At 35.3% G+C, this 15,311-nt stretch overlaps 1 protein-coding gene across 4 annotated transcripts in view; it reads left to right on the forward strand.

The window, feature by feature from the left end:
* The first annotated feature begins 218 nt into the window (after window positions 1-218).
* LRRCC1 (leucine rich repeat and coiled-coil centrosomal protein 1) overlaps window positions 219-15,311 on the forward strand; it is a 48,459-nt gene continuing 33,366 nt past the window's right edge. For 3 of the 4 annotated variants that reach the window (XM_025870783.2, XM_025870782.2, XM_073892929.1), the window contains exons 1-6: window positions 219-461; window positions 2,789-2,994; window positions 3,275-3,340; window positions 6,734-6,901; window positions 8,870-9,045; window positions 9,138-9,344. In XM_025870783.2, coding sequence (XP_025726568.1) covers window positions 373-461; window positions 2,789-2,994; window positions 3,275-3,340; window positions 6,734-6,901; window positions 8,870-9,045; window positions 9,138-9,344 — 912 coding nt within the window. In that variant the 5' untranslated portion in view covers window positions 219-372. The remainder of the gene's footprint in view (window positions 462-2,788; window positions 2,995-3,274; window positions 3,341-6,733; window positions 6,902-8,869; window positions 9,046-9,137; window positions 9,345-15,311) is intronic. The other variant, XM_025870785.2, reaches the window with a different exon arrangement.

Raw genomic sequence — 15,311 nt, forward strand, 5'->3', positions numbered from 1 at the left:
AAACTGCTGTTAAATCGCCTTCAGAAGTCAGTCGCCTACAACGCAAAAATCATACAGGAGAGGGTCACAGGAAGACCCATTCTTTACCCAACAACCACACACACGGGATGTTGTTTCCCTTTACGGCAAGTCCCAAGAATCGCGCCGTGGATACCGTAAAAGGGAGGGAAGCCCTTGGGGAAGAAAAATCAAGCTTCCCGCTTTACGGCACTCGTCAAGGCGCGAAAGTGCCCGGCTGTCGGTTGGAGCGGGGCGGGGGGCCTTCCCCCCCGCCCCCTCGGACTGGACTTCCGCTCACCCAGAAAGCGTGTTCCGGGCTCTCCCACCCAGCTCTGGGCGCCGGTTAAGACCACGGTCCCCGTCGCCAGTACTATGGAGGCGCCGGTGGAGGCGGAAGTCGAAAATGAAGACGGCGACAGCATCTGCGGGGATTTGTGCTTCATGGACAAAGGCCTGCGGAGGTAAAGGGTGCTCCGCAGCCAGGAGCGGCCTGGGCATCCCCTGGCGTGAGCCGTGAATAACAGGCTGCCTCGGAGCGGAGGCGGGCCCAGCCTTACCCAGACGGCGCACAAACGCTGTCTGGCTTCCCCCCGCCTTACCGCGCCAGAACTGCTCTGCTGAAGTGCCAGGTCCAGCGAGTCCTCATTCCTTTCCTCCTTGGACTCCTGAGTAGCCTGGAAACTGCCCTACGATCTCATTCTCTACCAGTCTTTGGCCATCCTCCCTCTTTACTGATTCTTCTTTCTTTACTGATTATTCTTCCTTTGCTTGCTCTGTAATTGTTGGTCTTCTCGGGTTCTATCTTGTCTATTCTGCTCTTTCTGTAACCTTGACAAAAAGTGGCGCTGTGGTATGTCCGGCAACCGTGGAGCGAAGGTTTACTGCTCTTCATTAGGTTTTCCTCAATTCTCTTTGCCTCCCTTCTAATTTCTCCTTTGCAGAGCACTATGATACATATATCCGTAAACTTCTTGCGACTACTAAACATCATATTTAGCTAACCATTTCCCTCTTTCATGCAGCCCAAATTTATGCATGACGTACTAGGTTTTTCATCCCGCTTTACTGACTGGTCCCTGCCTACCTTTTCGGAATTAACCTCTTACCATTTCTCCATTTACCCTCTGTGATTAGCCATACTGACCTACAGGCAGTTCCATAGTGGGCTTCTCTCTGTTCCTTTGTGGCATGCCCTGCTCTATGGGGAACCTTGCTGCTGATAATTAAACCATCTTGTTCTGGATCATGATCTCGAATTTGCCCAAAGACCCCAGGGAGATGGTTTTTAAAGGAATATTTACATTTATATTTAATAATAGATGCCATTTACTGAATGCCATCTATGTGTAAATATTACATATGTTATCACTAGCCCTCACAATAATTCTGCAAGGTAGTAATTTTACAATGACAGATCTGAGACTCAGAGGATCTAAATAGTGTTCCCAAATTCTCCCAGCTGGTGAGCAGTTAAGTTCAAATTCAAACCTATTTCTGTCTAATTTCACTTTCTCCTTTTTCTACTGTACCACATTATCTGCACAGTACTAATTTCCAGAAACTGAAATGTGTCAGAAAATAAATGACTGTCATTAAGAGCATGTGTTAACAGCACAAGGATAGCTCAGTAAATGACAGTAGCAAGGTAATTGGAAAACATTTCAACAGTCACATTTAGAAATTGGTAGTTTCAAATTTACAAATGCTTTATCTTTTTCTGCGACATGTTATTACGTGCTTCATTCTGAAATTTAAGGGAGGAGCTGAATGACTTTATGGCATATTTAAAGTGTTTTTGATTTTTAATTTTGAATTTTAGATTCTTGATGCTGATTTGAAAGAACCAGAATTCTTTATTTTCTTTTTACTCCCTGACTACTAAACTTCTCACTTCTCTGCTGCCAGAGTTAAGTTTCCTCTGCGGTAGCTGCTACAGAACATTGAACAGATGCTCCTGACATTGTGTGTCCCTATTCCCAATTTTCCCTCCTTCCAGCACTTCTGAACTTTGTGCACTGTAGTTTTTATTCCTGGAACGACCATCTTTAGGAGAGGTTCTGGTTATAAATGGCTGTACTTGAGAGAATGAGGAGATGAGTTCTATTTAGGGGAGGTGCATTCCAGATGTATATAAGGGAGGATGGATTTTTTCACTAGAAATAGTAATAACTGGTTGTTTCTTTGAAATCAGCTACATTCTGGGTTAAATAGCTGTTGCAGACAGTAAAGAAAGATTACAAGCTACAGTGCCAGATCTGGATTTATACTGCCTCAGGTAATAACTGCAAGAACTTGGACAAGTTAATTTCTGCAAACTTCAGTATCCTTATGATACCTATTGCTTAGAATTGTTGTTAGATAAATGAAATGAGAAAATAGGGGCTTAGAGAGGTTAACTCATTTATTCAAGTAATTTAGCAAAAAAAAAAAAAATACTAGAATGCAGATTTGACCTGGGATATTATGATTTCAGGGCCTTTACAATTACAGCTTTCATTATATGCTGATGACTTGGTTGCTTATAGAAGGTAGAAATGCCCAGGGTCACTTCCCTCTATTGAGTGGGTTTCCTGTTTATCTGTATGGTCCAAAATACCAATTAGTGGTAAGGAGCACTGTCCCTTATGAGATGTTAAAAGACTACCACAGGTAGGAAGGATTTCATTATAGAATGAGTAGAGCACATACTTTTCATCTACATCCTGTTTGGTTGATTTTAATTATATTTGGTCATAATTTTTAAATCTGTTTCTTACTTGCTTTTGATAATATATATTTTCTCTTGTAGCATATCAGAGTTATCTTTAGATTCATCCCTTCATGCCATCAATCTTCATTGCAATAACATCTCAAAAATTGAAGCCATTGATCATGTTTGGAATTTACAACACTTAGATCTGTCATCTAATCAAATAAATCGAATTGAAGGGCTAAACACACTGACAAAACTATGTACTTTAAATTTGTCCTGCAATTTGATCACAAGAATAGAAGGTTTGTAAGTGATTTTCATGTGATACTTTGCATAAGGAAGATTATTTAAGTCCACTTTTCTTCCCAAAAGAATGGAATAAATATTATCATATACTTCTGAAAACTGACCTTAAAATTTACTACATAAAAGTTTTCTTCTAGAAAAGTTAACAATTTTTAGGTATTTTGCAAAATACCTATAAAATTGATTTCCCTATTATTGGACTATAGATTTGCTTCAAAACTGTCTGAAATAGTATTGTAATACTATATAGCTTTATTTTATCTTATTTTATTTTAGGACTTGAAGCACTAACTAATCTGACTAGACTGAATTTATCTTATAACCACATAAATGATCTTAGTGGTAAGTAGATAATCTTATGTTTTCTATAATGCTGAATGTTTGCCACATATGATGAGTTAGGCTAAGCTCAGCATGCTGAAAACTGAATAATCCTGTTTTTGACCAAAAATACCATCTAGAGAGTCTGCTTCAGACATAATTCTTTTTTTGTTGGTGCCAAAGCAAATAAATAAATAAAAAATAGGAATACAAATAGGTGATCAGTAACCGAAAAAACTTGGATAGGAGGGTCTTACTTCAGGAGAATAATGTTTTAATCTTAAATAATTGATCGATATGCTATTATATAAAGAATAGTTCCAATAGAACTTTTTTTACAGTGATGAAAATATTAAATATCTATGCTGTCTGACATGGCAACGAATAGCCAGATGTGTCTTTTGAGCACTTGAAATGTGGCTTGTGCAGTGAGGAACTGAATTTGTAATTTAATTTTAGCTTAAATTTACAAAGCCACAGGTGATTAGTTCTACAATATTGGATCATATAGCATATTGGACCATACTGCATTCCAAAGGCTATATTGTAAATTGAAGATCAAATAATTTTCTTTTCTTTTTGACTCTTAGCAGGTCTAAGAAGGTTAAACATTTCCACCTATTTTTTAATTGATTAAAGTGATACACTGATAAAATGAACAAAGTTTCATGATTCTTAGAATTATCTCTTAGAACTGGCAGAATTCTTCTAATTATCATCATAATCCTGTCAATTTTTGAAAATCTTATTCATGTGTTTATATTTCTCCCATACTAGAAAAATACTACCTATACCAGGTATTTCATATACAAAAAATTAAAGCAATCTACTCCCTGCTGTAAGCTGGAATAGCAAGAATATTTTAATTTTTTAAAACTTTCTCCCCCAAAGTTGTGAAAGTATTGGAATTGAGTATTAACCCTAGTTCTGTCACTGCTGTGTGATGTTGAGCAAAGAATATTATTGTTTGGATGCAGTTGCCTTATCTGAAAAATGTGAATCTTGGATAAGATTGCTCATTCATTTACTCAACAAATATTTATTAAAGATCACTGTATCAAATACTATTCTGTAGTGATAAAAAAAACAACAAGTAGATAAGGTTCTTATCATAGGGCTTACATTGTAGTGGGGAAGAAAAGCAAAAAATAAGATCATGTCAACCCCTCAAAAATAAACAAAGATTTGAGCAGACCCCTTCCCAGGAGGAAATCTAAGTGGCAGATTAGTACATGAAAAAAAAATGTTTGGCATCTTTAGTGATTCAGGAAATACAAATTAAAACTGTAATGAGATCTACTTCATACCTACTAGAATAGATAGTTTTAAAACTTACAATACTGGTGAGATTATGGAGCAGCTAGAACTAGCACACATTGTGAGGAGAATTGAAAATGGAACAACTACTTTGGAAAACAGTTTGAAGGTTTCTAAAATGTTAAACATACATTTACCATATAATTATGCAGTCCCTCTCCTAGGTATTTACCTAAGAGAAATGAAACCATGTCTGTTCAAAAACCTGTATGTGAAAGTTTATATGATCATATAGCTTTTTATATAATGATGTTTATATGATTCTTTATAATCTTCCAAAACTGGAAGCCATCCATATATCACCTAGTAAACAAATAAATTGTGATTCATCCACATGGTGGAATATTGCTTGGCAATAAAAAGGAATGAACAATTGATATATGCAGCAACATGGGCAGCTCTAAAAAGAATTAGGCTAAGTGCAGGAAGTGAGACACAGAAAGATGCACTATATGATTTCATTTATATGACATTCTGACCAAGGCAAGTTATAGTGGCAGAAATTAGATCATTAGTTGCCAAGGGTTGAAGATGGGACCCATTGATCGGAGTGATAGAATGTTCTGTATCACAGTTATAGTAGTGGTTACACAACTGTATATGCTTGTTTACATACGTTGAACTGTACACCTAAAAGGGTGCATTTTAGTGACTTCATATCAGATTGTAATAAATATGAAGAAAATATAATAGGCAGCCCTGTAAGTTTTAATAGATAATTATGAGTTCAATAAATAAAAGCAGTATATATGATAAGTGCATGCAAAGACACTAAGGCACCTTCAACCTTGTCATAATAAAGGAACAGAAAGAAGGGTAATATGGCTAGAGCATAGCAAATGAGAGGTTGGTGTGCTAAGAAAAGAGATGAGAAGGTAGGCAAAGGCCAGATCACAGCTTCATACCCAGGGTAAAAAAAGTTTGCATATTATTCTAGGTGCAATAGGAAGCCGTAGGAGGGCTTTAAACAAGTGATGTATGTGTTTTTAAAGGATCACTTTGGTTGCTGAGTGAGTGAAGAATGGATTTTAGGAGGATAGGAGTGGAAGTCAGGTGACCAGATAGGAAGCTATTTCAGTGGTCTAGGTGAGAGATGATGGAGACTTGGACTAGGGTAGAAATAGTGTAGAGGAGCAAATGGATATATTTTGCAGGTAAAGTTCATAGGACATGCTGATGGATTGAGATAAGGAAGAAAAAAGGAATCAAAGATAAATTAACTGTGAGTTTTTCTGTAAAAACAGGTGGATGATGGGACTGGTTCCTGATGTGGGAAAGATGGGAAGAAACAGGTTTAGAGATGAGGGGATGAGAAGTAAGGATTCTCTTAAATTTGAGAACCCTGTTAGACATGTGTGTATGTATATGTGTAAGTCTCAGTTCGGGGGTGGATTTCATGGTTGGAATTGTAGATTCGGCACATCAAAGGCCATTTCCAGGCTGTACCTTTGCTCAGAAACTCCATTTTAAAGAGAGTTCTGAGGGAAGAAAAGAGAAGCATGAAGTGCTCCAGTGGGGCAAACTCTCAGCATGCATGGCCCCATCCACCACAGCTGCAGCTGAAGTCAGAGGCTGGTCAAGGAGACGTGGTACCAGGCACCAGTAACCTCTGCTGCCAATCTAGTTGTTAGCATTACCATACTCTAGATAAACTCGTGTAAGAATTATTACCAGGGAACTAAATCAAATGGGTGCTATTTGTATTTTATGCTCAAACCAATAAAATTGAAGGGTACTACAGGGTTTGCTTATGTCTGCTAATCAAAAATAATGTGTTGATTGAGAGCCTGAAGCCATTGCTTTATGATTCTCCTAGAAGTACATGCATTGACCTGGGGAGGCCCATATGTTCTGTTTGAAGAGAACCAGAGACCAGGAACCTCTGGGCTAGGGCCTCAAAAGGGATGCTAACCCTGTGTTTCTTCAAAACAACAAATGTCTTTACGCATACTGTTTATTAGATGTAGCTGTTTGCGGAGACTTCTTATTAATGCTGCTTCTTTGCCTCAAAATCTAATCTATATAAAAATTAATTTTAATTAGCTGTTGGAAAAATGACTTCAGTGGCATCGAGAGTTTTTTTTTTCCTTATTGCAGGTTTGATTCCCCTTCATGGAATTAAACATAAACTTAGATATATTGACCTACATAGTAATTGTATAGATAGTATTCATCACTTACTTCAGTGTGTGGTAGGATTGAACTTCTTGACTAATCTTATTTTGGAAAAAAATGGAGAAGATAACCCTGTCTGTCGTGTACCAGGTATGAGCAATTAATACTTTTTGCAACAGTTAATATTCAGAGCTCCTTTGTTTTCTGTAACTGGTGTTTATGACCCTTTTATTTGTCTTAAGCTTTGCAACTTTTTATTATATATTTGAAAAAACATAATTGCAAATAAGGAATTTTATTAAGACAAATTGCGGTTAAGAGAGCACAGGATGAACAGATAAATGATTCTATTTAGACAGTTTTATATTTGATAAGTGAATGCCTCAAAATTATGTTATGATCTATTCTTAAACAGTATAATAATATTCAGCCATAAAAAAAAGAATATAGAGTCTTTAGCTACTGATACATAATTATCTCCAAGATACACTGTTAATAGAAAAAAAGCAAGCAAGTTTGAAAACATTGCATATAATAGGTTACCATTTGTGTGCAAAGGGTAAAATATGTGTGTGTATTTGCTGATTATATATATAAAATATCCAGAAGGCTGTACCAAAAACTGATAACAATGGCTAACTCCAGTATTAAGTAGGTAAGGGTCAGGAAATGGCAGAAAGGGTGGAAAAAGTAGCTGGGAATCAGGAAATATTAGGAAAATTTTTTCCTGTGTATATTTTTAATTTTGTTTGTGAATGTATTAATAAATAAATCATTTTTGTAAGGAAGAAAACTTAATATGATATATTGAAGATGCTGCTGAAATGCCATTTGATCTAATTCAGAATCACTGAAGTTGGTAAATACAAAGCAGACCAGACTACTATTTCTTATTATTATCACTTATTTCAAATGGCTTAACCAAGCAATAAGATACAAATGTAAAATATGAATATATATTCAAAAGATCAGCTTGGGTAGAAGGTGGCTACAGAGTTGGCTCCATTCTGTCATTAATACACAACTGTATGAAGGCTTTTCCCAGAATGGAAACCTGTTGTGATAATTTTATTTCACAGAAGAATATAATAGATGTGAGATGAACTATTTTCCTAATGCCATATAATATAGAGTCTACCTGTATTAGACTGTCCTTAGAATCAGGACAGACTTCAGTTTTCTGGGGAAACCCTGTTTTTGGGGGAAATAGCCTTATTTCTAAAACAACTTTTTTCTTCTTTTCCTTACTCACCCAAGTTGGATTTTTTCCCTGACAATTTGCCCTAAGAATCTCTGGTTCCTAGTTTGAACCTTTGTTTTTCACTTTGATTAGGTATTTCAACACGGTTGCCCCCCCCCCAGAATTGAAGGGATACTTACTACTAAAGTAACCTTTCTCCTCTCAAAATTTCATATATTGATTTGCCAGATTTCTTTCTTTTGGAGTTCTTCCAACCACTTCATTGGCCTTTGTTAGAAATACTTGGTCTTAACATTATAGTTAAGCAAAGTTAAACTGTTTCTTTTAGCCTAAACCCCAAATTAGTGTTAACTTGTCAGATTTCTCATATTTAATTGTACTTAGGGAAAATAAACATATTCTTGAATAGTTGATAGATTGCCTATCTTAATCTTAGTTATATCTAATTTAAGGGAGAAAGATGGGGAAGTTTAATATACTAATACTTAAGGCCTCGTTAGTAAAATTCTGAATTTCTGGTGGTTACCCACATTATCCTGATTTATATTTATACTAATTATATTACAAATAAAAGACACGTTTGGCTTTCTGTTCAGAATAAGCTTACTGGTATCATGCATTTATAACTTTAAAGCAGTTTTACAAAAGCGAAATCCAGCAATAATGATTTTTAACTTTCTGATCTTCACCAGGAGGATTATGTGGGAGGGGTGGTGGGGAGTATTTTGTTTGTTTTATACTTAATGATTACATACTAGAGAAGGACTAAGTAGCTTTTATTACAAGTTTATTAGTTGCATTCCAATACTAATTTTATCATTCAGGTGATATATCTGGTAGGTGATAAATTTAGTGTATTTGAGAAATAATTAACTTTTTAATGCCTGACTTTTTATTTTGAATGATTTGTTTCCAAGGGTACAGAGCAGTTATGCTCCAGACATTGCCACAGCTTAGAATCCTGGACTGCAAGAACATATTTGGTGAGCCAGTAAATTTGTCAGAAATAAATTCATCACGCCTACAGTGCATAGAAGGTCTTTTGGATCACTTAGTTTCTTCAGATTCTCCCCTAAATATAAGTGAAGATGAGGTATGGTATTGTTTTTTTCTAATATAAAAAATACCTTCAAATTTTAATTAATGTAAATTTAAAAGATCTTGGTTTGTTTCTCTGTATCACAGATAATTGATAGTATGCCAGTCGTAACACCACCCATCGATGAGATAGCCCCCTTGGATCAGTTTGCATCACCAACAGATACTGGTTTGACATCATTTATATCTATATGTCCATCTTCTGAGCCGGAGAAAGTTAATCATGAAAACAATTTTCATAATGACGTGAAACTTCAGAAATTAGATGATCAAATTTTACAGCTTCTCACTGAAGTAACTATTTTTCCTATATTTCTAAGAAGTGTCTGTTGAAAAAAAAAAGTTGAGGAAATGTAAAATAAAAATAGCATTTTAGCTAACCAACCTGAGACAATTTATAGTTAACATTCTGTTGTGTATGTATATTTTTTCCTTTAACAGAAATAAGATTCTGTTTTATAATAGTAGTAGTAGAAAAAAATAACATACTTTTTTCACTCATTTTCATTATTGTCCTTCAAATATTTACTATATAATTCCTTTATTTTGCTGTACGTCACATTATTTCCACCCATCTACCTTTTGGCCTTGAGTAAACTCAGAACTCTTCTGACTCAGCGTTTATAAATATAGAGGATACGTGAGTTACTTTGGGCCTCTACTATCTTCAGTTGTTTAATGATCAAAACCACTTCTACAACTTAAAGCTGAATGACAGGTTAACTTACATAGTTCCTGCTTTAATTTCTGTTTATAGCAGACCCTCACCAGATTAATCTCTACTTTCCTGAGATACTCTTTTTTTTACCCCTGCTACTGGTACACTGGCTTTTAGAATCTTTGAATTATGTGGATGGACTACAATGCCTAGATTTTATTGCTATTTGGGTCTCCAAACTTTGCTGTAGCATTCTTGACTGTGATCTACAATAACAGTTGTTTTCTTCAGCACCACACTTCTGAGAATGCAGTGGATTATTATTTAGCCCCTACTTGGTTATAGGGTAGAGATACTGTGGTACAGGCCAAAGAAGCTATTAGTCAAATGTCAGTTTGACCTAGATATTTGTAATTAAATTTTAATATTCAAAATTTTTTTCTCCAAATGAGGTGGGGGTGTGGAGTAGAAAATGCTAATGGTAGAATTATAGTTCAGAGGGTTTTTAATAATTCTGAACTATTATCATAGTTACAACACTAACAACAATGCTAGATAAACAAAAAGTTTATCTTAGGGCAGTAAATGAGTTAAGGCTGTAAGGATTTTGTGTGCCAGAAAACCCTAGACACTTCACTTGGGCCACAGAAGTGGGTAGGAATAGAACTGGGATAAGAATGCTGGCCTATACATTCTTTAACATCATTGATAATGTGTCACTGAGCTCTTCAACTTCTCCGTTTCCTCAGATTGATTTCATCGTTCGTCTTTTCTAAAAGCTGACTCTTCTGCCAATATCAGAACTTAGATTTAATTCTGGTAACCTGTATTTGAAGTGAACTTTTACAGCTTCTTTTATGCCATCCTCATTTCATTCTCACAACACCCCAGTCAAGTAGCTAGGGATCAATATATCATTCTTATTTTATAGGAAAGAAAGGAGTTCATCTAAGCGTCCTTTAATAGTAGAAGTTGAGCTTCAGACCCAAATCTCTGATAGCCAGTCTGGTATTCTTTCCACCAGCATGCTTCTTACTCAGTTATGATGATAATTCTTCCTACTTTGTAACCAAAAATAGGAGTCTAGCTGTCTGGGGGAAAAAACATGATTCTTTGCTCTGCATAATAAAAAAATTCGGTGAATGCTAACGTGTGAAGGGTAAACATGCAGTTTTAATTTCAGTTGATGTATATACTCAATGTTATTTCAAAAGTAGTAATTTATAAGTGAGGTCATAAAATTACTGAAAATGTACTATACTACAATGATATTTTTCTTAACCATGGGACTTACAATTATTTCACTGATCTTGAGAGTTCTCTGTGAAGACTTTTGTCTTTTAGTTTTTCCCTACCATTTTATTATGAAATTTTCAAACTTAGAGCAAATTTGAAAGAAATTCTTAGTGAATACCAGTATACCCATCAACTAGATTCCACTGTCAACATTTTACTTTGCTTATTTCTTCGTGTATCGATCCATTTATTCATTTATCAAACTATCTTATGACACATTTCAAATTAAATTACATGCATTGGTATATTTCCCTCAAAATACTTAAGCATGTATATCATTAACTATAGAGTTCAGTATTTTCTTAGCCATCTCTTTTGATGTAAAATACAGATACGTGTTTTCCGTGAATTGACAATACATATACCTGTTACCCAGCTTTTATGAAGATAAACATAACCATCATCAACATTACCCTTTCCCTGTCAGTCTTCTCCCCTAAGGCAATCACTTTCCTCCCTTTTTCACCATAGATTATTGAATGCTTCTTCCAGAACCTAATATAATATAATATAATAAATATAATATATAATATAATATTGCAGTTGTACAAATACACACTTTTGTGTAAGTCCTCTTTCACTTAGTATAACTTTGAAATCATTCCATGTTTTATATCTATTCTTTAGATCTTTTTCATCACTCTCAGAAGTAGTTTTAGTATACAAGTTTTGCATATTTTTTATTAAATTTATTCCTAAGTATTTTGTTTTATAACATTGTAAATTGAACAGTTTTTGTGGCTCCATGTTCCATGATTGCTGCTTGTTTGTGAAATACCATTTATTTTTATATATATATAGCTTGGATCCTGTGATTTTGCTAAATTTACTTAACAGTTCTAGTAGTTTTGTATTTTCCTGGTAATTTTCTACATAAACAGTCATATGGAGACAGTTTTCCTTCTCTGACCTTTATGCTGGTCCTTTTTGCTTTGTTGCAATAGCTAGGATTTGCAGTACAGTACAGAAGATAAATGGTGAGAGTGGGCACTTTTGCCTTATTCCTGATCCTTGGAGAGCCTTCTGTATTTCACAATTGAGTATGATGTGAGTCTTTTGTTTTTCATAGATGTCCTTTATCAAGTTAAGGAGTTTACTTCTGTTCCCAGTTGGCTGAGTTTTCTGATGTTGTTGAATTTTTTTTGTTAAATGCTTTTTCTGCATCTATTGAGATGATCATATGTTATTTTTTACTCACATAATAGTATGAATTACATTGATTCGTTTCCAAATGTTAAACAAACATTGCATATTGGGGGTAAACCTCATTTAATCATGATAAATTATCATATATTCTTGGATTTAGTTTGCTAGTATTTTATAAGTTTTTATGATTTGCTCATGAGGGAGATTTGTTTTTACTTTTATAGTAGCATCTTTGGTTTTGATATTAAGTTAATGTTGCATACCCTAAATGAGTTGAAAACTGCCCTCTCCTCTATTTTCTAAAAAATTATTGTAAGATTGGAATTATTCTTTCTTAAATGTTTGATAAAGTTCACCAGTAAAATTATCTGGCCCTGGAAGTTTTGTGATAATGAATTCACTCTCTTTAATAATTATAAGGCAACTCATTTTCTATCTCATTTTGTGTTGCTTTATATAAGTTGTGTTTTATAATTTGTCCATTTCATCGAATTTGTCAACATAAAATTGTTACTAATATTCTCTTACTGTCTTTTTAACATCTGTAGGATCTGTAATGATAGCCTTTCCTTTATTACTGATAATGATGATTTGTGTCCCCTCTCTCTCTGTTTTATTTTATATATATATATATATATATATATATATATATATATATATATTCTTTTGTCTTGGTCAGTTTGGCCAAGGGTGGGGTACCTCGGTGGCTCAGTTGGTTAAGTGTCTACCTTTGGCTTCAGGTCATGATCCCAGGGTCCTGGGATCTCCCTCTGCCCTTCTGCCTTCCTGCTTGTCCTTCCTTGCTCTCTCTCTCTCCCTCGTGCTCTCTCTCTCAAATATATAAAATTTTTTTAAAAAATTTAGTCAAGGGTTTTGTTTCTGTTTACAAAGATGAATTTGTTAATTTTATCTGCTCTCTGTTTTCTGTATTACAGATTTCTACATTTTTATTATTTCTTCTACTTTGAATTTACCCTTTATTTTTTAGCTTCTTAATGTAAGTGCTTAGATTATTGAGTTTAGATCTGTCTTCTAATTTAAATTAATTAACCATCTAAAGCAGTAAATATTTTTAAGCACTGCTTTAACTACAGTTCACAAATTTTATACATTTGTTTTCATCATTATTTACCTAGAAATATTTTCTAATTTCTCTTGTGATTTCTTCCTTCATCCAAGGATTATTTAGAACCGTCTCATTTAATTTTCAAGTGTTTTGGTTTCTAGATATGTTCTGTTAGTAACTTCTAATTTACTTTCATTTTGTCAGAGAACAGTCTACATAATTTTAGTCTTTTTAAATTTACTGGGACTGGGCGCCTGGGGGGCTCAGTTGGTTAAGCGACTGCGTTCGGCTCAGGTCATGATCCCGGAGTCCCGGGATCGAGGCCCGCATCGGGCTCCCTGCTCAGCAGGGAGTCTGCTTCTCCCTCTGACCCTCTTCCCTCTCGTGCTGTCTGGCTCTCATTCTCTCTCTCAAATAAATAAATAAAATCTTTTTAAATAAATAAATAAATAAATAAATAAATAAATAAATAAATAAATAAATAAATAAATAAATTTACTGGGACTTACTGTATAGCCCAGTATGTGGTCTTTCTTGGTGAATGTTCTTTGTGCCCTTGGACAGAATGTTTATTGTACACTTGTTAAGTCAGGATGGCTGATAGCATTTTCAGATGACTCATGTCATTACTGATTTTTTTATCTAGTTCTATCAGTTGCTAATACTGATTTTTTAAAAATTTACTTGTCTGATTCTATCACTTTATGAAAAATGTTAAAATCTCCATCTAAGAGTGTGGATTGGTTTGTTTCTCCCTTTAATTCTCTTAACATTTGCTTATTATATTTTGAAGCTCTGTTATTAAGCACATACATGTTTACAGCTGTTCTGTCTTCCTAATGAAGTGTTCCTCTTTGTCTTTGGGAGTATTCTTTGTCTTGAAGCCTGTTTTATCTGATATTAATATAACCATTTCAGCCTTCTTACGCTTATAATTTATATATAAATCTTTTTCCATCAATCAGGGTTTTTTCTTTAAAAAGAACAGCTTTATTGAGCTATAATTCACTTACCATACAATTCAATGGTTTGTACCCATTAGCAGTCACTACCATTTTCCTCCAGCCCTAGGCAGCCACTAGTGGATTTTATTTTTTTTTATTTTTTTATTGTTATGTTAATCACCATATATTACATCATTAGTTTTTGATGCAGTGTTCCATGATTCATTGTTTGTTCATAACACCCAGTGCACCATGCAAAACGTGCCCTCCTCAATACCCATCACCAGGCTAACCCATCCCCCCACCCCCCTACCCTCTAGAACCCTCAGTTTTTCAGAGTCCATCATCTCTCATGGTTCGTCTCCCCCTCTGACATACTCCCCTTTTCTTCCTCTCCTGTTATCTTCTTCTTTTCCTTTTTTCTTAAAATATGTTGCGTTATTTGTTTCAGAAGTACAGATCTGTGATTCAACAGTCTTGCACAATTCACAGCACTCACCGTAGCACATACCCTCCCCAATGTCTATCACCCAACTGCCCCATCCCTCCCACCCCCAACCACTCCAGTAACACTCAGTTTGTTTCCTGAGATTAAGAATTCCTCATATCAGTGAGGTCATATGATACATGTCTTTCTCTGATTGACTTATTTCACTCACCATAGGACCCTCCAGTTCCATCCACGTCATTGCAAATGGCAAGATCTCATTCCTTTTGATGGCTGCATAATATTCCATTGTGTATATATACCACATCTTCTTTATCCATTCATCTGTCGATGGACATCTTGGCTCTTTCCACAGTTTAGCTATTGTGGACGTTGCTGCTATAAACATTGGGGTGCATGTACCCCTTCGGGTCCCTACATTTGTATCTTTGTGATAAATACCCAGTAGTGCAATTGCTGGATCGAATGGTAGCTCTAATTTCAACTGTTTGAGGAACCTCCATACTGTTTTCCAGAGTGGTTGCACCAGCTTGCATTCCCACCAACAGTGTAGGAGGGTTCCCCTTTCTCCACATCCCCGCCAACATCTGTCGTTCCCTGACTTGTTAATTTTAGCCATTCTGACGGGTGTGAGGTGGTATCTCATTGAGGTTTTGATTTGGATTTCCCTGATGCCGAGCGATGTTGAGCACTTTTTCATGTG

The sequence above is a fragment of the Callorhinus ursinus genome, unplaced genomic scaffold (assembly GCF_003265705.2).
Source record: "Callorhinus ursinus isolate GAN/ISIS: 27379988/994484 unplaced genomic scaffold, GSC_fseal_2.0 scaffold5, whole genome shotgun sequence".
Taxonomy (NCBI): Eukaryota; Metazoa; Chordata; class Mammalia; order Carnivora; family Otariidae; genus Callorhinus; species Callorhinus ursinus.